The sequence below is a fragment of the Panthera pardus genome, unplaced genomic scaffold, assembly GCF_024362965.1.
Source record: "Panthera pardus isolate Hobbes unplaced genomic scaffold, ASM2436296v1 HiC_scaffold_21, whole genome shotgun sequence".
NCBI lineage: Eukaryota > Metazoa > Chordata > Mammalia > Carnivora > Felidae > Panthera > Panthera pardus.
In genome coordinates this window covers 11,659,554-11,684,795 of record NW_026526777.1, presented here as the reverse complement: position 1 = coordinate 11,684,795, position 25,242 = coordinate 11,659,554, and the positions used below count along the sequence as shown (strand labels likewise).

At 39.3% G+C, this 25,242-nt stretch overlaps 1 protein-coding gene across 3 annotated transcripts in view; it reads left to right on the top strand.

Moving 5' to 3' along the window:
- MARK1 (microtubule affinity regulating kinase 1) overlaps nucleotides 1–25,242 on the top strand; it is a 118,226-nt gene that overhangs the window by 44,745 nt on the left and 48,239 nt on the right. For 2 of the 3 annotated variants that reach the window (XM_053908960.1, XM_053908959.1), the window contains exons 2-5: nucleotides 3,343–3,543; nucleotides 4,723–4,776; nucleotides 23,186–23,234; nucleotides 24,242–24,307. In XM_053908960.1, the coding sequence (XP_053764935.1) occupies nucleotides 3,343–3,543; nucleotides 4,723–4,776; nucleotides 23,186–23,234; nucleotides 24,242–24,307 (370 nt within the window). Of the gene's footprint in view, nucleotides 1–3,342; nucleotides 3,544–4,722; nucleotides 4,777–23,091; nucleotides 23,147–23,185; nucleotides 23,235–24,241; nucleotides 24,308–25,242 lie in introns of those variants that run through there. The other variant, XM_053908961.1, reaches the window with a different exon arrangement.

Genomic DNA, 25,242 nt, shown 5'->3' with positions numbered 1-25,242 from the left:
TTGGAGAATATGCTACCTTTTCCAACTCAGGGGGTGGGATGAGAAGGAATACTATTTCTAGATGAGCCCTCTGTCTTCTCCTCTGCTTTCCAGGTACAGACACAGCCATACCTGTGCTTGTCCACCAGTCTTCTACTCTGTTGGTAGAATCTGCCAGAAATAATTTAATCCTGCATCCAAAAATACATGTTACCCTAGGGGTCACTTGTTATCCAATGGGCCACATCCAGCCTTTTGCTGTGTTTTTGTATGGCCCTAAACTAAGAAAGGTTCTTATATTTTTAAGAAGCTTTAGGGTGCAGGGAATGAATATGCAACAGAGATAGCATACAGCCTACAAAGCCTAAGATATTTATTATCCAGCTTTTTATAGAAAAAATTTGCTGACCCCTCTTTTTCACTGTACTTGCTGGAGATACAAAAAAGTAAGGATTCTGCCCACATATAGCTTATTTGATACAGAATTTCTCATTAGGGAATTGATTATATAACATCCCCTTCTTTTTTTGTTTGTTTTTGAATTTGAACATGTCTGATAAGCATCTCTAAATTATTCATTGTGCTCTCATGTTTACCTCTGAATTTAAAAATAGTGATAGCTATGTGTATCAGCTGACATTGCTGTGTAACAAACCATCCCAACACTCAGAAGCTTAAACTAACAAGCATATATAATTTCTTAGGAGCCAGTGGATCATCTGGGGAACCAGTTGATTTAATCTGGGCACAGCTGGGAATGGTTCTGCTCTGTGTATTTCTCATCTTCTGGTGTCAGCCCAGGCAAGTCCTTCTCAAGGTGATAGCAGAAGTTTGAGACCAAGCTGAAGCACAACAAAGCCTCTTGATGACTAGTTTGGGACTAGCTATACTGTTACTTCCAACTCATTCTTTTGGCCAAAGCAAATCATGTGAGTGAGCCTCCAAAGAGTGGGGAGCTTTCCCCTGCCTTCACTGGGAGGACATTGGAGAGTTACATGGCAAAGGGCATGGAAATTTGAGGCCAGTAATGCAGTCTGTCATAATATGGGTTAGCGCCAGGATGTGCCTTGCAACTAGCATTGGGAGGTGGGTATCATACCCAACAGAGATAGGGACAGGAAGGAATCATTCCTCAGAAGTCCTTCTCTGTGGGGCATCAGGAGCACAGGGGCCCTAAATTCCTTCAGTTTAGCTTTTATTTACTGAGTGTCTTCTTTGTGCCTAACACTGTACTAAGTTATGGGACTTAGGGAGCTTCAGGTCTCACCGTGAAAACAGACCATGGACACATACTTAGAAGATGGTGTGACAGTTCCAGTAGTAGAAGTTTTTACTGGATATAGAAATAGCAACAGAAGAGAGAGGGAGTCAACTCTGCTTGGTGGAAAGACATAGGAAGCGTTGTTGAGGAAGAGATAAAATTAACTCTTGAAGGATGGACGGGCCCACAGTGCCTGCAGAACAAGTTCAGGTAGAGAAGTACTATTTATGGGAAACAGTACGGCAACCTGTTAACGCTTAGAAATTGATTGTAATTAACATCTGTTTGTGCTCGGATAATACAGAATTCTCTAAGAGCCAGTGAATAACTTTGGACTTACCCCTTTTTTACATTATTTATTGCGGTAGTTTTCACACTTCAGCGTGCATCAGAGTCACCTGGAGGACTTGTCAGGACACAGATTGCTGGGCCCGCCCCTAGACCTTCTTACTCGGTAGGCCTGGAACAGGGCCAGAGAATTTGCATTTCTAACAAGTTTCCGGATGACGCTGATGGTGCTGGTTCAGGGACAACCCTTTGAGGACTATTGATTTGTTGAGTCTTTCCTCTGTGTCTGGCAGTTTGCATTGTGGTGAGTGTATACAAATGAAAAGAAAACATCCCTGTCCTCACATTGCCCGTGGTAGGGTGGCAGAGACGGAGAAGTAAGCGTATAATGATAGTACGGCGGGGTGGACGATGAGCTCCCTGAAAGCGCGGTGTGCAGTGAGAATGTACCGAGGGGGTACTAGTTCCCAGTGAGGCTAGAGGCTGCGGGTGTGTGTGAGGCACAGCGAAACCCATTCAATTCTGAGCCAAGTTTAAAAAAACTTGAAAGTAGAAGGCTCGTATTTTTACGGAGCCCCTTTGTTTGATTTTCTCCTTTAAAAAAAAATCCTAAAGTAATAACGAATAGAAAATTGACCTTGAGTCATGCTTTGCATGAGATTGGTAAATGGAGTCATCTTTAATGTTGCCCTTAAGAAATTTTCCGATCAAAATTTTTTAGACAAGCTTTTATTTAATATTTGTTTATTTAAGAAATCTTTACCTCCAAGGTGGGGCTCAAACTCATGACCCTGAGATCAAGAGTCTCATGCTATTCCTACTGAGCCAGCCAGGTGCCCCTAGACAAACTTTTAGTTGTATGCGGAAGATGGCAAAGGCTGAGTTAGTTACTTTGTAAATAAAAGATGCCCCCTTTCTTTTGTTAATTTGTGCTACTCATCTTCACCTATTTTAAAGAAGTTTGTTGGAGAAAGATATTAACGTTTATTATGTGTGAGTCTGTATTTTCACAACTGCTAGAAATGTATGTATTTTAGGATGCAGACAAAACTGAACAAGAGCAGAACAATCAGAAGTGATGACACACAGTTCACTAGGCAGGTTGACCTGGGGCTCCACGTGCTGAGCTCGCATTGGACCAGCTGTTCAGTGCGGTTGTAGGCTAGTGTGACACCGTGGGACAAACTGACGTCCTTCCCTGAAGAGTAGCACTGAGGAGGAATTCAGGGGACGTTAGGTCATGGACACAGGCATCGCTGTCTCTCTTGGTTGGGCACAGTGAGCTGAGAGAGAAGGTTGGGCAGGAATTGACTAGAAGGACACCTGAAGCAGGCAGCTGGTTGGTCAGCTGACCAAACTATATGCCAGCAAATGAAAGAGTGAACATGGCAAGTAGCCAGGGCGATTTGGAGAAGCCGAAATGTACTCATGGAGTCGTTTGTCTCGGCATTAAAGACATTCTGCCCTCGTAATGACACAGCCCAGACTGTGTTCTCATCTCATCCTAAAGGGATAGTACCCTTAGAGGAGTATTGGTCTATATGGCTTCTATCTATCTCTTTATATTTTTTTAATCAAAAACATATACCTAAAGTTATGCAGAACATTTCATTTTAAATAGTTCTGTTCCCTCTGGCAAACCGAGCTGAAGTCAAGTAGAAATTATAAATAGAATTCTTGCGCCTTAAAATTGTGTAGTGTGATGTATTTTTGTTGAAGTTGAATTACTCATGAAAATTATTTGTAGTCTTTTTAACTGCCCTTTTTAAAATATAACTTCATTAACAATGAAATCTTGTTAACCTCTTTCTTAGCATACATCTGTGGATGGATATACTGAACCACATATCCAGCCCACCAAATCAAGTAGCCGACAGAACATCCCTCGGTGTAGAAACTCCATTACGTCCGCGGACGAACAGCCTCACATTGGAAACTATCGTTTACAAAAAACAATAGGGAAGGGAAATTTTGCCAAAGTGAAATTGGCAAGACATGTTCTAACGGGTAGAGAGGTAAGTTTTCATGATGCTTTCTAATATTTACTTGGACCTCTCCAGAGTCTTTAAAGCTTTCCTATAGTTGATGCTGGGAATGAATGACAGTTGAAATATGGTAAAACACTGGGATGCATGTGAATGGAACATCCGTGGACACAGCCATAGTTGGCCTTTGAACGTTTAGAAAAGACTCCTCCCTTCACGTAGCATCTTTTGTAAATCAGGTGTAACTACAGAGGAGCTTTTCTCAGACTTCTGTCTGCATTATATGGTTTCTGTAAACATTTCTGACTACCGTTGTTCCCTGGCCCCAGGAAGAGGGCCAGGGAAGTTCACATTAATTATTGCCTCATGTAAATTGGGTATAAATGTATATAAAGTCACCCACTAATTTTTATCTATTTAGAGCCCACATTGCACAACTGTTATTGATGTTTTTCCTCAGGTAATAAGAGAATTGGGTTTCTAAAATCCCATGTGTTTTAAATTATGTGTATGTATGTAGAGAAAAAATTTATGTATTTAGTAATTATTATTGTTACTAATATTTATTTAATACTTTACATAGTAAAGACTAAAAAGCAGTATTACTTAATGTTTCCCTGCTCTAGTGAGGACATTGTGAAGATCTCAGTCATAATTTGTTTTTAATAAGTTTTTCCTTCTCTCTGTCCATAGTATCACTTCTGGTTGATCTTAGTCCACTTCTGGTTGATTTTAGTCCTGTGCCAGGAGCTTTTCAGACCCAGGCTCCATCAGGCAGAGACTTTGAGGACATTCAAATCCATTTGCTTACTTTGCTTCTATAAGTGAGCTTGAGCATTCAATTTGTCTTATATTATTCACGTGATACCTAACCTACTGAATTTACCAGCCCCTCCCCTCTGATAATTATAAGTTATTAAAATCATAAGTAAATGATTACCGATGATTTTTACTTTAAAAGGGGAGGCTTGGAAAAAAATAAGAAAGGTGTAATTTTATTGACTCAGAATCAGATGTGTTAAAGACTTAAGTCAGTGGGATACACAGTAAGGCTGCAGATTATCACAACTTCACCATCTAGTTATGTGAACTCCAATTATAACTATATTACATGTGGTTGCGAATGAAACAAAAGATTTTTTTCTTTGTAATTTTTTATCCATCAAAATATGTATTCTCAAACACAGTTTAATGATTCTCTTCTTTTAGGTTGCTGTGAAAATAATAGACAAAACTCAGCTAAATCCTACCAGTCTACAAAAGGTATTTAATTATTTTAATAGTAAGTAATTAGAATGTGAGTTTATTAACATGTGATCTTCTGTAAAGTCAGTTATCCTAAATTTCCTGTTAGGTAAGATACTATATTCATCAATATGTGAAGAAAACACGTGATGTAAAGCATTGTATTTAATAACACTTCAATTATGTTTATCAAGTGTTTGCTTGAGAAGTATCTACGACTCAAATGCGTGTACCATATGAGAGGAATTTACGTCTTCTAATTCAGTAGAGTAAAACTTTGTAACAAATGTGTTGAAATACTCAGGATTCTGCTTTGTTAAAAGTGTATTTATAGTTACATTGTCCATAGGTGGGTTTCCTTTTATTGCTTCACTTGCTTTACTTTCTTCTTCTGCAAGAACTAGTCTCTCAGCTAACTTCGAGTGAAAAGTAGGAACATTTCTTTAAACAGTGCCAAAAAAAAAAAAAAAAAAAAAGGAGGGAGAGGAAAAAAGGTAGTTAGGGTGGAAATTGCCCTGGTAATCCTAGAAAAGCTGTTTCAGGTTGCTTCATTACTCATGTGGGAAAAGTTTCACATATTCATTTGAGTACTTTAAGAATGAAGCAAATACTTTAACACTTACGCCATATATGTTGTTTTATGTAGTGAGATAGTAAAATACATTGTAATTTTTATTAGAACGTAATGGGATCACGGTCACATATGTAAATGTGACAAATAACTTCTGAGTTCCTCAAACAGAATCTTTAATATGAGAACTTTTTCGTATGGTGTGTTTAAACTATTCCTGCTGTGATTCTAACATCTAAATAAAAATTCAGGTCTGTGATAGCAAGACTTTCCGCTTGGCTCCATGCCAGATAAGTCAGGGTATTTTTATATACGTACTTCTACTCGGAGATCTGTGTTTGTACTGCTTACTGAGATTCCTTTTAAGTTTAACAGTTAATGTGACTTTCCATAGCTTTGCTATTTCTGATCAGGGAGAACAGAAAGGTTTGCTGCATTCTTTTTCCTCTGTGACTGTGAGATGGTGTACCTTATGCCTGTCTTCGGAGAGAAACTTCTGGCACCAGTCTTTTAGCTAATCGTGATGCAGTTGTATGAGATAATGCATCTGGGCAGATGCATTATCCAAAGGTTGTCTTTTTCCCCGGGGTGGGGCTTCAGCGGGGCAAAGTTTGCCACCCTTCTTTCTGCTGGGAATCTTTTAAAAGTGCGCCGTGGCCCTGCCCGTCACGCATCTGGCTTTCCCACCTCTCCTGGATTAATCTGTGAGTGACTCTGGTAAACTGAGTGATTTTAAATGACCTTTAGAGACACTTGAGGCCTGTTTTGCTAGCTGGATGCACAGTAATATGACCCCCACTCTGTTCTTCCCAAAGGGGCCCGGAGAAGTGTGTAGAACCACAGTCATACTTGTTGAAACATGCAGACGTGAAGCCGAATGTTGCTTTATTTATGTGAATAACTAAAAAAATGTACTTGGTGACAAGTAATTTCTGTTGTTATTCTGCTCATCTTGCTGATGAAGTGTTTGCTTTTCCAAACAGGCATATAAAGAATGATGGCAATTTTGTTTTCTTTAATCTATGAAAATAGAATCCAAGGAAAGATGAGCATTCACTTAATGTAGGCTTTACACGTGTATATGTCATTGTTTTTGAAATAATTTTCATTTATGTTCATAGATTTGCTCTCGGTTAAGAGTTTTGGAAAAAAACAAAAAAACAATCCAACAGATCAAGGCTTGGTTAGTTCCCATGCATTGTAGAATATTCAGCATTTGGCCAGTCATATCCCCCGGTCAGTTATATCTAAAAAAGAAATAATGGAACGAGAAGTAATCCATTTGTTTTCCTTAGCATTGACAGTCAGGACCTATAGATAAAAAATAGCAAAATATATTCTCTGTGTAATAGGTGTGCTTATTAAAAGGCAGATAATGGTAACACATGTATTTGGAATAAGGGTTCATTTTAATCTCATCTCCAGAAGGGTTTGGTTAAATCTTGTTCTGGACTTGATCTGAATTTAAGCTGATTCCCATCCTTTATATTCTCTTCTGTGTGTAACATATTTTTAGGAAATAATACTTTCCATTGCCAACATCAGTGATAGACAAAGTAACCTAAATTCGATACCCCAACTGTTCAAAATTTCTAACATACAAAGTTCTCAGAAACAGTTTGGTCTTTGGAATTGTTAAGCATCTTTGGCATCAACATTGTTCACATAAGATGCTCGTGTGATTTGTATCACGTATCTTGAATTAGTGGGATCCAATTTAATGAGCTGTCATAGTTTAAAAATTATTTGAGTTTGATGCTATATTTACCTCTTCCACTTTGGACCATGAGTCTCACCTCATATTTTAATCGGTGTCTTTGGGGGTAGGGTTTATGAACTGTACTGGTGATTCCTGGGGATCTTTTAAGCAGCCTAATAATGTTGGAGGAACAGCAAAATAGTGAAACAGTTCTGTTCATAGTTCACGTACTTGAAATGTAAGATTGTCATTTTCTCAGAAATTCCACTAGGTTTTTCAACTTGGACACACTAGTTGACACATGGATGACAAAGTTTGTCTTAGCTTTCTAGTTCATAGCCACCAGGGTACAGTTTATCTGCCTTTTATGTGTTGTTTATTAATTTACATTTTCTATTGTTTTACTGTGTTGCGTTATATTCCCAATTCACAAAAATGGCTCAGTGGTTCAGAATTGATTTGCTGAGTAGTAAAGCCTGTAATGAGAATAGAAATAAGACTGTCATAACTCAGCATTATGTCCTTAATAAAGAGGGCTGTTGCATTGCAGTGACATAAACCGTGTATCTCTGCGTGAGGACATTGGTTTTGTACAAGCAGGGAAATTACAAACAATCTCCAGTAACTGATATCTGAAAATTAGACTTATTAAATGAATAATCTGCTTACTCCTAGTGTCTGGTGTGTTATCTGTTGTATAAAATGTTATCAAATGGTGACCTAAGCCATTTAAACTTTGGTGAGTTTTCAGATAAAGCCACCAACCTCTCTGGTAAGCTAGTTACGTTTTCCAGAGCATCTGCAAAATAATTTGTATCACTGTCACTACAGGCAGAGAGGAGGACAGAACCACAGAAACAATATTCAGAATTAAGTTTCTTTTAGCAAATTATCAAGAAACCAAACTTGTAAAAGCAGTCATAAAATTATTGCTGAATAGTTTTATCAAGGAGAAAGCAGAAACTCTTTGGCAATATTCCTTAACAAACACCTCTGTTGGACATATGTTGAAATGCCAGTTACTGTCACATACGTATGCTTTATAGCATATTTCGCTTTATTGTTCTTTTCACACATGCGGATCATTTGAAGGAAGAGTCTGAACCAATCCTTTTGTGGGTCAGTGAAAATCTAAGTGATAAGAGAAGAGTTAGCAGGATTAACTGGGTTGTGGACTGCAAAAATTGGCTTAGAATTAATAATGGTGACACACCGGGAGGGCCTTTTTTTGGCGAGTGTGTGTGGGGGAGGGGTGTGTGTGGTAATTCTGCACGGAATGATACTGCCGGGTGAATAAATAAGATTATACCTAATGCCCAGTAACTCATTATTTCATCCTCCATGAAATCAGTGCTGAGCAACATACCTCTGATCTTGGTTGGGCTTTGAAGGAAGGGCTGAAAGCAGGTTATCATGAAATCATGGCTCTTTCGTGTAGAGTGTGAAGAATTGGTGGGAAGCATATTCACACTGAAATACGATAGATTTTGAGGGAAAAGGCATTCAAACAAGTTTCCTTTAAAAGGTGATACCAATAATGTTAATATCTAGCTAAAATGTTGAAGATAAGGTAACCAAATTTTCTGAAAAAACCAAACTGTTTCCAGTGGGCCACTGACCAAATATTTGACTTTTCTAAGTCTTGTTGGCCCTCTTTAGCGACTAGCCAGAGGGCTCAGTAATGTATTATCGGGCATATTTAACGCACAAATGCTACATCCAAATATGAAGGACACCTTCTGGGCAAGCGTATCCAAAGAGTGGATCGAGAATCCATTGCTATTAGCCTTCTCGCCGGGACTTACAGTCTTCCAGCTTTTGAGTGGATACGATTAGCAGCCTAGACTGGAGTCCGTCTGAGAGCTGTACATAATCTTCAGGGAGAAATATCTTTGTAAGCTAATCAGTCTGAATGTCGCTGACACATCATCTGATGCTGGTTCCTTTGTACAATCAATCTGTGATCGTGACTTAGGATTTTTTTAATTCAATAGAAAAAAAACCCTAGAAATGGAGACCGTCTTATGATTCAAACTAAGTGTCAGTCACATGTGTTCATTATTAATTCTTAACTTAGCAAGAATTTCTTGAAAGAAAATTGTATTTCTCCATATATTGTCTTCTTCTCCTTTTTTTTTTTCTTTGGCTGCTCCTTTTGTGTGTCCTTTATGTAGAGTCATTGTCTTTTTTGTTGGCCTCAGTGTTTCAACCCCACCAAGTTCGGTCCTCTTTTCTTTCTGTATTCCCTTCCTGGGCTGTCTCAACTACATGCAGGGTCACAAATATATGCCTTCAACTCAGACCTCCCCTAAATTTGCTCGTGACCTTTCAAAGACAGCCCAAACCTATTATGTCCAAAACTGAACTCATGATCTCTGCCCCACCTCCTCAGTACCTCGCCACCTGGTTTTCTTCCGAGCATCCTCTCTCAGTGAATGACAACTGCCCCTGAGTTGTGCAAGCCAAAAGCCCCAGAACTGTCCTCCACTCCTCACTGTACCTGTTTTCACCATCTAATCCGTCCATGAGTTGTGCTAATTTTATGTCTTACATCTTTTGAGAAGGTCTGCTTTTATCTTTTTCTGTCGCTACCACTCTAGACAAAGCTGCCATTGTCTCTCCCAAGGACTACCCCAGTAGCCTTCCCGCTGTTCTTCCTGCATCCGCTTGCATCCCTACACACACACACACACACACACACGCACGCACGCACGCACACACACACACACACACACACACACACAGAGTTTAAAAAGTCATCAGGGATACAGAATACCTCTCTGACTGTGCCATCCTTTATTTAAACTTTTTGATGGCATTCCGTTCTTGGAGGTCTGGAAATCAAATTCATTAACAGTGTTTACCAGGCCCTACCTTCCTCTTCCACCTCATGACCCACCAGCTCCCCCCGGCATCTCCCTACCCCGCCTCCTACGCCTCTGGCTTCAGCACTTTCTTACATCTGCTCCTAGTTAGTCTTCCTTCCGGCCACCAGCCTCTGCACCTGTTCACCTCACCCTCCACGTAAGGCTTCTCCCCTTCATTAATGAAACCTTTATTCATTCATTCCTCACATTTCAGCCTTGGAGTTGTTTCTTCAGGACGACCTTTGCTGCCGCCTCAACAATGTTAAATCTCTCCACCTTCTTTAAAATTAAGTACCTATAACCAAGGATTATTCATAAAAATTGCTGTAGTTCTTATTTGTTTTAGTTTGGGTAGTAGTTCTGTTTGTTTTTTGGGTTTGATGTTTGTATTCTACCTCTGACTCTTAACACCTCTATTTTGATTGCTGGGGCTTTATTGGCTGTAAAGCTTCTTTCTGTCTCTTTCTACATTCTCAGGAAACTACATAAGATTTACTGAAGAGTAGACGTGGAAGGGTTTTCTCTTGGAACTGGAGGAGGCTAGGAATCTAAATCACCCATGAGTTGTAGACTAAACCATCTGATTGTTTTATTCATTCATTCATTCATTCAATCATTCATTCATTCATTTACTTATTTATTTATTTATTTATTTAAAGTGTATTTATTTTAGGGAGAGAGAACGAGCAGGGAAGGGGCAGAGAGAGAGTGAGAGAGAGAATCCCCAAGCATGTTTCATGCTGTCAGCACAGAGCCCAGCGCGGGGCTTGATCCCACAAACTGTGAGATCATGACCCGAGATGAAATCAAACACTTAACCGACTGAACCACCCAGGCTCCCTTAAACCATCTGGTTGTTTTAAAAGTCATAGTGTCATTTTGTTATTTGAAGAGTCATACTCTTATTTTTTTCTAATTTGGGCAGTTTGTTGAAATAGTAAACTGGTCTATTTTTGATTCTTGGATAGAAACTTCAAAATGTCCTTCCCATTTTAAAAATAGTTACTTTTTTATGACATTTGTTAGACTAAACTATTTCATTTCTAGTATTTTTTAAGAAATAAGATAGTACAGCTACAACTAAAGCCTTATGTTTTATTTCTGGGTTCTATTCCTATGTTTTCTTTCCTACCTGGAAATAACTACTGTTCTGAACTTGATCTTTCTTATTCCCATTCAAATTTAAAATGGTTTTTCACATGTGTGTTTCCATACGTAAAAGACTACATATTATTTTTTAAACTTCTTGTTTTTGTACAGCTTGCTTCTTCCACATACCATTACCTCACAGTTTTAGTCATGTTAGTGTATATAGTCTAGTTCATTTATTTTCACTACTGCTATTGGCATGCATGAATATGCTACAGTTTGCCCATTGTCTTGTTAATAGATATACTACAGTTGGTGTATTTTTTGTTAGTTGACGTGTAGATTGTTCCTGGTGTTTTTGTGTTTCACTTTTTCTTTTTAAGTTAGTTAGCTTTTTGTTTTTGCTGCAGAAGCAGTGAGGCAACGATCATTATTGTGTACGTCTATTTGTAAAGGTGTGTAAAAGGATGTATCTGTCCAAGCAGAATTGCTAGGTTGAAGGTCATGCATATCCTCGGCTTTACCAGCTAATGTCAAATTGCTCTTCAGAGTGATTGTGCCAATTTATACTTCTGCTAACACTGTATGATACTTACTGTTGGTCTTCATTTTTGTCAGCACTTTATATTATCAGATTTCTTCATTTTTTTCCAACGTTATGAATGCATTATGGTATCTCATTTTAATTTCCATCATTTGTAATTTAAACTGTTTTCAAATTTGATCCGTTTTATGTTTAATATCTTTCCTCTGAAATTATTTGATCTGTTATCTCAGTACATTTACTTAACATCAACTTGAGCTCAGAGACGTATAAGACCTTGGGAAGGACTCAAGCAATATAAAATTAGAACCAGTTTATAAGAAATAAGAATCTTACAATCTGGTAATCTATCTAGATGAAACTTGGAAAGTGGCCCAGCCTGTCATTTAAAGAGCATTTTCTTCTCTTAACTTTGCAACAAACAATTGACTTACAAGTTGTCAAGGTTGGAAAGCAATACTGAACAATTGTCCTATTTTTTTTAGTGAGATGTCATCTAACATATATTCATTTGATTGTATTCAGATCTTTTTTGAACTGCCATTTCATGGGAAGAACTTAAGAAATTAGCCTGTTGTTAAACTGCTACTAGCAATAACTATACAAAATACGTGGTGTACCAATAACACGTCTGGAGACTTAAAAAGGAGTAAAAAGATGATCCTGGAAATTTAAAAGCTGAAAGCTTAATCTATAGGGTTCTGTTAATACAGGCATTTCATCTACAAAACCCCTCAATGGCGGGAGCCTCTGAGTGAGACTAAACGAGAACCCGGCAGTCTCTTGGACCTGAATATCACTTGCACTTGGCACCACACCTCACTTTAATAGACCAGTAAACTGTTGGGACGCCTGGGTGGCTCAGTCAGTTAAGCGTCCAACTTTGGCTCAGGTCTTGATCTCATGGTTAGTAGATTCGAGCTCCGCATGGGGCTCTGTGCTGACAGCTCGGAGCCTGGAGCCTGCTTCAGATTCTGTGTGTGTGTGTGTGTGTGTGTGTGTGTGTGTGTGTGTGTGTGTGTGTGTGTCTCTGTCTCTGTCCCTCTCCTGCTCATGCTCTGTCCCTCAAAAATAAAGAAACTTAAAAAAAAGGTTTAAAAAAATAGACCACTAAACTGCTATCAAAGATAGAGATAGGATTTTTACAAAGATTACAGTGAAGGCAAAGAAGGGCTTCCTGCCCCTCGCCAAACCGCAATCAGGCCAAAATGCTGGAAAGGCCAAGAAGGCTGTGTCGACAGGTGCAAGAACATCTGAATGTCGCCGTCCTCCTATGAGCCCAGTCCCCCAAGACTGATGACAGCCTGGAAGATCTCGCCCAGTGGGAACAAGCTTGACCACTGTGCCTTTGTCAAGTTCCCTGGGACCACGGGGTTGTTCTCCATGTGCCTCGAGACCAAAGGAGCAGTGCAGGAATCCTGTGACAAGGGCACACGGTGAGCGGGTCTGGTGGAAGGAAGATGATGTGCATTTGACTGACCCCTGACTATGATACTTCGGGTGTAAATAGAACGAGGATTGTCTAAGCCATATCCACGTGGCTACTTCTAAATATAACCGATTTTTCCCACCACCAAAAAAAAAAAAAAAAAAAAAAAAAAAAAAAAGAGGCAGGAAGGAAGAGAACAGTTGAGAGGAGAAAAAGAAAATGCTCATAGTTGAGGCAAATACTGATTAACACTGATGGAGTTTGATCCTGACCTTAAGCCCTAACAAAAAGGACTGAATTGAAAAGTAAATATCTCTCTTGTTTACTAACTTCAGTTACCTGGAACAACGCCAGGAACCAAGAAGGAAACAAAGGCCTCTGAACAGCGAGAATAGCTGTCACAAAGTCCAAACACTGAGGTCCCTCCCTGCCTTTTAGTTAGAGAAAACCCATCGCAAGCCTTCACTCAGCACTCATTTCTCTAATTCGGCGCACAGAATTTGAACAAACCCTAGCCTCAATTTCCAGCCCACAGCAAAGTTGAAATAGTAAGTTTGGAGGGTATTAGCGAATTCGGAGCTTTCCTGCTAAGTTTGAGAATGCTAGGAACATCGTGATGTCACAGTTTGAAAGCGAGCAAGGGAAATGAACTACAAATTAGAATCAGAAACTCAACTAGTGCTGTGGGACTGTTTAATATATTTGCAAACCTTTGTGTTCCTGACTTGTACCTGGGCATATGATACATGTGATAATTGACTTTTTTTTAACGATAATTGTCTATCTCAAGGTAAACTTATCATGGTCTGAATTTTCAGCTCTCCTTCTCCCCTCAGCCCTGTCCACCTTTCTTAGAATAGCCTGGAATAGCAGGCACTGGTAAGATTGGCACCCTCGCTGATAAAGGTCTTCTCTGAGCTAAAAGATCACAGACATGTGGCTCGCTGTCTCTCCCTGCTCCCTTTGACTCGGACAGCTGAGGTGGTTAATTAGTCCCGTCTCTTTCCTGTGTGCAGCCAGCTGGAATATTGCAGTTTAGGGAAGGGCACGAGGGGAGTCGCGAAGAGGAAGAGACATCTTAGACCTTTACTCAAGCCATGTGCTACCGTGCAGTTGGTCCCAGCTCTCTGGATTTGGAGTGTTAATGACCCATATCTAGCTGACAACTGAAGTGTTTCTTTGGGAGGAAGGGTGATCGGTAGGTCAGGCCACTGGCGTTTGATTATCCTGAGTCGGGATGCCCCTTAACACACACCGATCGCTCTTCCAACAGCAGCCACTCTTGGTCTTTCCACCGTTGCCTGTCATTTTTAGCCTTCACACACCCGACCCACACAGACATTCGTGCTCTTGCTTATTACGGTTTTTTCCTCACTTCTTGTCAACAATTACTGAAGGAGAGGAAACTAAGGATAGAACAGTACATTGAAGACATCTTTGAGATACAGGAATCCAATGACATGGTCTTAATTTTTTAACTGGAATAAGAAATTACCTTATGAGAACTTTGGCCCTTCCTGTAACTGTTTCTCCTGCTTCATCCCCAGATGGCAGTGGCGCGGTACTTCTGTTCAGGTATGCCCTAATGTTCACAAGATCGTTGTAATCCTCTCCCCAGCTCATCTCACTTCTTGGTAGAACACAAGGGCTAAATTCTAGGTTCTTGTCAGGGACCGCATTCGTGAATTCAGTGCCAGTCCAAAACCCAGCTTAGGGAACGAACAAACCAACAAGCAAACCCCAGTATCTGTGGAGAAGTGCTTGAAGCATGTACAGCTAAGCCATTCCTTTAGAATGGCAGACACGGAGCATATTGTCAGACGTGGAGCTGCCAGGAGGCATCAGCATGTTTTCGTTAGTTCTGGGGTATGTCTCAACCAGTTTGCTTCCAAGAGTAAACCACCAGATTTGCCAGTAATTTCATAAAAATTAATGAGAAATAACCTCAAGATTATCCCTGTGACAACATTGCCTACACACTTGGAATCCTATGTGCTTCCTTGAGGCAGAAGAGAAGGAAGAGGAGCTGGAATTAGAGCTCGTATGGAATGACACGCTACACTCCCTGGGCCACTTTCTGGAGAAAATAAGGTGGAAACCCTCTTTTGCCTGCCATAAGGAGCGGTTAATTGAAAAAGTATGGTAAAGGGAGGAATTATGAATACTTATATAGATATTTAACATTTAAATTGAACACATCAGTGTATACCATTGAACAATTTAAGGCCATTTAAGGCCAAGGTTTTTCCCCCACCCCACCCCCCCTTCTTAGTTTGGGCCTGTTGATTGGCATTTAGCTTTGTTTATCTTGCACAAATCTCACCCCTAAACTCACACTTGCTGCTATTTCCAGGTTTATTTTATTTTTTTAATTAATGAGGGAGAATTTAAAGATACCCAGGAATGATCTGAGAGCAGCCCCAAGATTTTATTTTAATCTTTGATATTTATTCTGCCCACACTTAAGTGGGCAGCAATTTCTCTAGCAGCTTTTATCTAGAATTTACAGATTTTTTTGTGTTTTTTTGTGTGTGTTGTTTTGTTTTGGTTTTTGTTAAACAACAAACTTGAATTCATTGGTTTATGTAACATTTAATTGTATTGGACAAACTTTAAGGCAACTGCCTGTGATCCCCACTTCTGGTGTTCACACCTTTGTATAATCCCTTCCCCTTGAATGTGGGCGGGACCATTGACTTGTTTCTAACCAACAGAATATGGAAAAGGTGATGGGATTTCACTCCCATGATTACATTATGTTATATAAAACTGCCTTTCTAGCCAACATGCCCTAAAGATTATCCATGCTGGCTTGAATATAGTAAACAGCCATGTTGGAGAAGCCTAACTTGGCAAGGACATGTAAGCAGTCTCTAAGAGGTAAGGGTGGCCTCTGCTCGAGAGCAAGTAAGAAACCAGCATCCTCAGTCCTAAAGCTGCAGCGTGGGTTAGCTTGGAAATGGATTCCTCCCCAGTCAGACCCCTAGATGAGACTGCAGCACCTCGATGGGAGCCAGAGGACCCAATGAAGCCCTACTGATGCACAGAAACTGTGAGATGATAAATGTGTGTCGTTACAAGTTGCTAGAGTGTGGTAATTTCTTATTCAGCGATAGAAAGCGAATATACGGACTTCAAGCTGTATTGCAAAGCTGTAATCATCAACACAGTATGGTGCTGGTATAAGAACAGACTCTCAGATCGATGGAACAGAATAGAGAACCCAGAAATGGACCCACAAGCATATGGCCAACTAATCTTTGATAAAGCAGGAAAAGAATATCCAATGGAATAAAGACAGTCTCTTCAGCAAGTGGTGCTGGGAAAACTGGACAGCGATATGCAGAAAAATGAACCTGGACCACTTTCTTACACCATACACAAAAATAAACCCCAAATGGATGAAAGACCTCAATGTAAGACAGGAAGCCATCAAAATCCTGGAGGAGAAAGCAGGCAAAAACCTCTTTGACCTTGGCCACAGCAACTTCTTACTCAACACGTCTCCAGAGGCAAGGGAAACAAAAGCAAAAATGAACTATTTGGACCTCATCAAAATAAAGAGCTGCACAGCAAAGGAAACAATCAGGAAAACTAAAAGGCAACTGATGGAATGGGAGAAGATAGTTGCAAATGACCTATCAGATAAAGGGTTAGTATCCAAAATCTATAAATAACTTATCAAACTCAACACCCAAAAAACAAATAATCCAGCAAAGAAATGGGCAAAAGACATGAATAGACACTTCTCCAAAGAAGACATCCAGCTGGCTAACCGACACATGAAAAAATGCTCAACATCACTCATCATCAGGGAAATACAAGTCAAAACCATGGTGAGATACCACCTCACGCCTGTCAGAATCGCTAACATTAACAACTCAGGCAATAACAGATGTTGGCGAGGATGCTGAGAGAGAGGATCTTTTTTGCACTGCTGGTGGGAATGCAAACTGGTGCAGCCACTCTGAAAAACGGTATGGAGGTTCCTCAAAAAAACTAAAAATAGAACTACCCTACAACCCAGCAATTGCGCTATGGGGTATTTATCCAAGGGATACAGGTATGCTGTTTCACAGGGGCATATGCACTCCAATGTTTATAGCAGCACTACCAACAATAGCCAAAGTATGGAAGGAGCCCAAATGTCCATCAGCAGATGAATGGATAAAGAAGATGTGATAGGGGCGCCTGGGTGGCTCAGTCGGTTAAGCGTCTGACTTCAGCTCAGGTCATGATCTCGCAGTTCGTGGGTTCGAGCCCCGCATCAGGCTCTGTGCTGACAGCTCAGAGCCTGGAACCTGTTTCATATTCTGTGTCTCCCTCTCTGTCTCTGACCCATCCCTGTTCATGCTCTGTCTCTCTCTGTCTCAAAAATCAATAAACGTTAAAAAAAATTGAAAAAAAAAAGATGTGATATAGATATACAATGGAGTATTACTTGGCAATCAAAAAGAATGAAATCTTGCCATTTGCAACTACATGGATAGAACTAGAGGGTGTTATGCTAAGCGAAATTAGAGAAGACAAATATCATATGACTTCACTCATATGAGTACTTTAAGACACAGAACAGATGACCATAAGGGAAGGGAAGCAAAAATAATATAAAAACAGAGAGGGGGACAAAAATATAAGAGACTTAAATATGCAGAACAAACAGAGGGTTCCTGGGGGGGTTGTGGGAGGGGGGTGGGCTAAATGGATAAGGGGCATTAAGGAATCTACTCCTGAAATCATCTTTGCACTATATGCTAACCAACTTGAATGTACATGTAAAAAATAAATAGAAATTAAGAAAAAAAGAAGAAAACAGATATACTAGTTAAATTATCTATTTACAGTAACACGTATACCCGACAAATATGTTTGGGACCTAGATCACCTCTGGCAAGCATTCTGTTCAACTTAAGGAGTGCAAGGACGTGGGGCGCACCGTGGACTGAATGTTGAGGGTGCTCGGATGGTGCACGTTAGATTTGCAGAGGGGATGTGGGGGCCAGTTACAGGCTTCTGTACTGCAGTGCTGGTGAGTTGTGCTTTTATAGTCAGATACAACAAGTTAACAGGTGAAGTCTTAATAAGAAAGCAAGACTAAGTAAAGAAAAGGGGCAGTTTATTTATATGTAAGCGTAGAGAACAAGATTGGTATTGGGCACTTTCCTGTTGCAAAGACACGATAGTGATCATACTGAAGAATGCCAATGAAACTTACAGTATTGCTGCTCATATTGATAGCCAGTCCAGCTACTTTAAAACCTGTATAGTATAGCAAAACCAAAACAGGGACTATTTGTGTTTATTCTTTATAATACGCTCACATGTAAATTTTATCTACTAGTGTGTGAATTTTATCTGCTAATGTGCTGTAGCAAGAGAAAAAAAAAGTTTGAAACCAGAAGTACACGTTTTCTGAAAATCTAACCCACGGAGTCCTGCATGTGCCGTCAGCCCAGTGAGTCCCTGGGCAAAGGTGACGTGATGATGGGCCACTTACTTCCTCTTTGGGAGGTACTTCCTCTTTTACTTCTTTGGGGCTCTCAGGGAGGTAAGGGTCTTGTTCAGAGGAGGGGGGCATTAGGTAAGTAGACAGGGGAGGCCTAGATGGTGTCAGCAGCTAAGGTAAGAACGCTGTGGGGGCACCTGGGTGGCTCAGTCGGTTAAGCGTCCGACTTCGGCTCAGGTCATGATCTCACGGTTCATGGGTTCGAGCCACGCATTGGGCTCTGTGCTGACAGCTCGGAGCCTGGAGCCTGCTTTGGATTCTGTGTCTCCTTCTCTCTCTGCCCCTCCCCCACTTGTGCTCTGTCTTTCTCTGTCTCCCCCCCCCCCCAAAAAAAAAAGAACCCTGTGTGTGTTCTGAGGGGACTCCTCACCCAGAACACAGGAGATCCCTCGGGACTCTACCCCTGCCATCAGTCCTCACAAGTCCGGGCAGGGGCGGCATCTCCTCAGTCCTATGTCTGGTACCCCCTGGACATGGTTCCCTCTGCTGACCTGAGCACCCCACTCAGACCAACCACTCAGACCACCAATCTCCCTGAGAGCCTCAAGGAGGAAGTGAGGGTATGTGACTTCTGGCCCCCTCTGCCCAGGGCCTCCAGGACTGCTCATGAGAATGACCCATTCTCTGATGGTGCAAAGTAGAAACAAAAAGGTGTTTGATGAACAATCCATGTTCACTACTATCCACAGGCATCTGGTATTGTTGGAAATGCAGGCTCGAAAATTGGCTTGAAAAGACTCAGGAAAACAAACAACCAATTAAAAAGTGGTCGAATGATCGGAACAGACATCTCATCAAAGAAAACATATAGATGGCAAATAAGCATATGGAAAGATGATCAACGCCGTCTGTTATTAGGAATTGGAAATTTGAACAACAGTGAGATGCCACCACACACCTATTAGAATGTGAAAATACAAAACACTAACAACGCCAAATACTGCTAAGGATGTAGAGTAATGAGAACTCTTATTGCTGGTGGGAATATAAAATGGCATGGCCACTTTGGAAGACAGTCTGGTGGTTTCTTACAGAACTAAACATACCTAACTGTAAAATCCACCAGTCCTCCTGCTTGCCATTTACCCAAATGAGTTACAAACTTACATCCACACAAAAACCTGCACACGGTTTACAGCAGCTTTATTCGTAATTGTCAAAACTTGGACGCAATCAAGATGTCGGTTAACGGATAAATAAACTGGTACATCCATACAATGAAATATCATTCGGTGCTAAAAATAAATGCTCTGTCAAGTCATGGAAGGACACGGAGGAACATTGAATGTATATTAACTCAGTGAAAGAAGTCAACCTGAAAAGGTCACATACTCCATGATTCCAGCCGTATGATCGTCTCAAGAGGTAAAACTATGGAAAAAGTAAAAAAAGATTAGTGGTTGTTGGGGATTTATGGGAGGGAAGGGTGAGTAGGTGGAGCATGGGGGATATCTAGGGCAGTGAAACTAGTCCGTGTGATGCTGTAGTGTTGGATACGTGTCATTATACCTTTGTTGAGCCCCCTGGAACGTACAACACCGAGAGTGAACCCTAATGTAAACGATGGACTTCCCGTGAACGTGTCAAGAATTTTCGTTATGGGGGCACCTGGGTGGCTCAGTCGGTTAAACGTCCGACTTTGGCTCAGGTCATGATCTCACAGTTTGTGAGTTCAAGCCCCATGTTGGGCTCTGTGCTGTCAGTTCAGAGCCTGAAGCCTGCTTTGGATTCTGTGTCTCATTCTCTCTCCACCCCTCCCCTGCTCATGCTCTGTCTCTCTCTGTTTCTCAAAAAATGAATAAACGTTAAAACATTTAAAAAAAAAAAAAAAAAAAAAAAAAAGAATTTTCGTTATGGCACTGACTGCAGTAGGGAAAATACATCAGTAAGTTAAGCATCCTCAATAGAACAGTGTATAAACTGTAGTTGCCTCATGTACTGTAATGGAACATGGCAATTAAAGTAAATGGACCAGATCAATACATACCAGGGGTAGAACAAAGAAGCATAATGTTGAAGAAAAAATAAGTTTAGAGAGATATATTCAATATGACTCCACTTATATAAAGTTTAAAACAAAAAAGTTAATATTGCTATTTATATATGCACTATTGAAAATTAATAAAAGCTTATAGCTTGTTATATACCAGCATTAGGGTAGTAGTTTTACCTAGGATGGGGAGGAAGAAAAAGAGAGAGAGGGATACTCTAGCTATGACTAGAATGATTAATGTCTTCATATTTTATTAAATAATTAAAATTCATAATTTTTCTTAAAAATAAAATCTCATGAAAATATTGCAGAACATTAACATAAGTTGTTTAATCTTGGTAGTGAATACGGAGGTAAGTGCTATATTTGTTTCTGTACTTTTTAACAAATTTGAAATATTTCGCAATTCAAAAAGTGAATGAAGAGCATTCATTCCAGGCAGAGGGGGGAAGAGCGTGTGCAAAGGCCCTGAGTAGTGAGGGATCTTAGCAAGTTCAACTGAGAAAGATGGCTGGTTGCCTTAAGTGAAGTCCATCTAGGAGACGTCCATGTCGATGGTACGTAGTGTCATGAGATAAGCATGGCAAGGTAGGCAAGATACTGATTTTCAAGGCCTGGTAGCCCATGTTGAAGATCTTGTTCTAATGGCATTGGAAAATCAGCAGTGGTGATCAGCAGTGTAGTGCTGCATGGTTAATGGGTTGGAGGATGGGAGGACAGAAAAGAGAATGCAGAATGGACGTATAGAGACCTATGGGATCCAGTGTGACAGTGTTGCCTGTATGGATAGATAGAAGTTGACAGATGTGAGATGAATTTTGGAGGTCGGGTCAGTAGGTCTTGGTGATAGATCTGATGTGCAGACTTCGGGGAGGCATGTAGTTAAGGATGACTCCCAAGTTTCCGTAGATATGGAGGAGAGCTAGGATGAGATTTTAGTGGTAGATAAGCCTTATGTAGGTTTATCATTGGTGTGAAATTTTTTGAGGCATATCAACACATTATATTCTGTTTTTAACTTGTGTTAAAGTACACCTAAGATTTACCATTTCAACCATTTTTAAACACAGTTCAGTGGTGTCAAATACATTCATATTATTGTGCACACATCACCACCGGCCATCTCCAGAACTTTTTTCATCTTCCAAACTGAGAACTCTATACCCATTAGACGGTGAAACTCTTTGCCTCAGTCACTCCAGGCCTTGGCTGGCTTCTGTGTCTATCAGTTTGACCTTATTCTACATACCTAATATACACGGGAAATCATATGGTATTTCTCCTCCTGCAACTGGTTTATTGCATTTAGCCTAATGTCCTCAAGGTTTGTCCATCTTAGTGTATGTCAGAATGTCTTTCCTTTTTAAGACTGAATGTTATCCCGGGTGCCTGGGTGGCTCAGTTGAGTGAGCGTCCGACTCTTGGTTTCGATCTCACAGTTTATGGGATCAAGCCCTGCATCAGGCTCTGTGCTGATAGCACAGAGCCTGCTTGGGATTCTCCCTCTCCTTCTCTCTTTCTGCCCCTCCCTCACTCTGCCCCTCCCTCACTCGTGCATGCTCTCTCTCAAAATTAAAAAAATTGTTTTATTAATTTAAAAAAAAGACAATATTATTCTATTGTATGTATATACGACATTCTGTTCATTTATTCATCAGTTGAAACTCGGGCTGCTTCTTCCTTTTAGCTGTTGTGAACGTAGGTGTACAACAAATGCTTGTTTGAGTCCCTGCTTTTAGGTGTATACACTTTAACCACATCCTTGCCAAGACTTGTTATTTTGTTTTGTTTAATAGTAGCCATCCTGAGTCTGAAGGGTTACCTCATATTGTGGTTTTGATTTGCACTTCCCTAATGATTAATGATGTTGAGCTTCTTTTCACATTCTTTCTGGCCATTTGTATATCTTCCTTGGAGAAATGTCCCCTCTGAAAGCATTAACCTTAGATCATATGTCATAATATAGACTTTTTTCGAATATTATCAGTTATTGGCCCTTCTGTTTTCCTGAACTAGATGCTTGATTCTGAACTTAACATGTACTCAAAAGACGGCATAGAGCAAAAAAATGCCAGATCACATTTTTGAAAAATGGGCCCTATATTGAAAAATAAAAGGCATGAATTTTTAACATTCGTGTTTCAAGTGACTTATTTTCAGTATGTTTTGGTTTTATATAATGTGGTAAATAAATTTTTATTGTCCTTTACTATTATACAAGTCTCCTTAAAAATGCTACAGAAAATAGTCTTGTTTCCTTTTCAAATTTTACTTAGTGTAGGTTTATATCATTTAATCTTTCATAAAGTGCCTGATCAACCAGTAGAGGTGACCAAAGTATCAGAACCACCACCCCCTTCCCCTCCCCACCACCCCAGCCTCCAAGGAAGCTTGGTTTTGGATAAAAATCATGTGAGAGATCATTTAGTTTCATTTCCACAGTATTTTTCTTTTATTGCCAGCAATGAAGAGTAGTCAAATAAAAGTGCAAGTTTTATTATATGTGGTGTATTCACACACATGTACACACGCAAACAGAACCATCTGAGTTCATCTTATTATAATTGTCCTGGAAATCGAGTCTCAGCAGAGTTAGAGGTCAATCTGAGAAACAAATCTCTTGTTTCTTTCTTAGCTCATTACCAGGATCTTCTAGTGTCTTGTACGAAGATGAATTTCTTCAAGCGAATGGTTTTAACAGAAATATGTCTACCTGTTTTCTTTAACAGTTGTTTCGAGAAGTACGAATAATGAAGATATTAAATCATCCTAACATAGGTATGAAATTTATGTATACAATTAATGATGAAGTATATTCCTTAATTTGAGACTATTTGAAAAGGTAGAATTTTATAGAAATTGAAGGCTGCAAATGGCTATTTTCTACTGCGTTGCTGTCTTAAGCTCTCCATTAATATATTTGACTTGGAGTTAATGCATATGAATACTTTTTGTATCTCCTTTCTAAATTGCCCTAAATAGAGATTGCTTGCCATTGCAGTATTTATAAGAAATGAATTCCAGATAATTTGATAATATGCATTTAGGTTTGATCATAGGGCAAAATAACTAATTTGAATTTTAAAGAAAATAGGGTTGATTTCAATTTTAGTGAATTTATTCCTGTAAGTTCTGGTTTTCCCCTACATGTACAAATAAATAGATTGATTACATGTAACATATCAGCTCAATGGATGATAAGAAGGAAAAAGTAATTCTTCTTTTAACCTGCCCATTTTCTAAACACTTGTTTCTTTCACATTTAAAAACATTATATTTACTAGAGATATTAATGTGATTCTTTGTGGTATATCATTTCAACTATGTAAGTCTGATAATTTGGTGTTTTTTTTAACCAAAAACTTTTATAATACCACATAATTATAGAATATTTTTGTTTCTGTACCAAAGATTGGTCAACGTTTTATGATAGTACAACATATGTGTTGTTATAATACAGTCTCTTTTAAGCTTTAGTTAAAATTTTATCCTGATTTTAAGCTTCTCCTTTTTATTATATTCTTCACATTAGAAAAAGTAATGGTTTTTAATCCCAGAAACTTAACTCTTTTGACCCAACAGATTTGGTTCCAAATCACTTTGTGGTAAGTGGTTTTCTTCCACAGTAGTAATTACCTTTGAGAGAATTTTTCAGTTTAAAATTGTCATTAATAATTTTTAGTAAATACTCAGATTTTCCACTGGCTTAGGATTACCTTAAATTTTCTTAAAGCATATCCCATATATGCTAACAATTACAGTTATATCTCTAATTTTTTTTTCAGTAAAATTGTTTGAAGTTATTGAAACGGAGAAGACCCTCTATTTAGTCATGGAGTATGCGAGTGGGGGTAAGGATGAGAGGGGTGGAAAAGTTATCTTTGATGAGACATACAGAACTGTCAACACCCAAAGGATTATTATAACACTTATGTGTTCGCTGTTACTAATGAATCGACAGTTTTATTTAAAATGCTTTTAAGTGGTATATCTTAAGGAAAATTCAGTGTTTGCTTTCAAGACCTATTGATCCTACATTTAAAAGTTGGATTTTTGGCTTACATAAAATTGCCTAAAGACATTTTTCAATACCCTAAATTTACATTGTTGTGAATGTTTTGATTCTCTTGTCTACATATTATAGTATGTCATAATATTGTGATTAGAAGCACTTGGCTATAAGGAAATTTCACATTCACAGTGTATCTGATAAAGTTTATAGTAAAAGTGTGTTCTGGGCCAGAGGTTGGTCACATATGACAGAGTCTCAATATACATGGATTTTCAAGATAATCCATAAAATGTCTCGATTTAAACAAGTATCGATTTATACATGTTATAAGTTAGAGGACTGAGTTGACAGAGAAATACAGATGCATGTGTGGAATGTAATGGATACTTTGACTACATTGTGTCGAAAATGGGAAGGATTCAAACACTGGTATATAACAAAAGCAGCTTCATCTTCCACACTTGCCCTCAAAGGAGACAGATGTTGGCTCAAAGGTACTGTTGTGACTTTGAGGCACAGAACTTTCTTAGAAACACATTTAAAAATTTCTGAAGCTAAATCATTGAACCAGTAAAACAGAATGCTTGAAGGTGTTAAGCAATTGAAAAAGAGGAGAGCAGCTGAAATTATGTAAACCACTGTGGCTAATTAACTTTTTTGCTAATCAGTAGAAAAACTTAGGGTTGAATTTAGTGTTGATCCTTTTAGCTAATGTGTAGATTTGTATGTAAGAATAAAGAGGATTTATTCTAGTCTATTATACCTAAACTATGT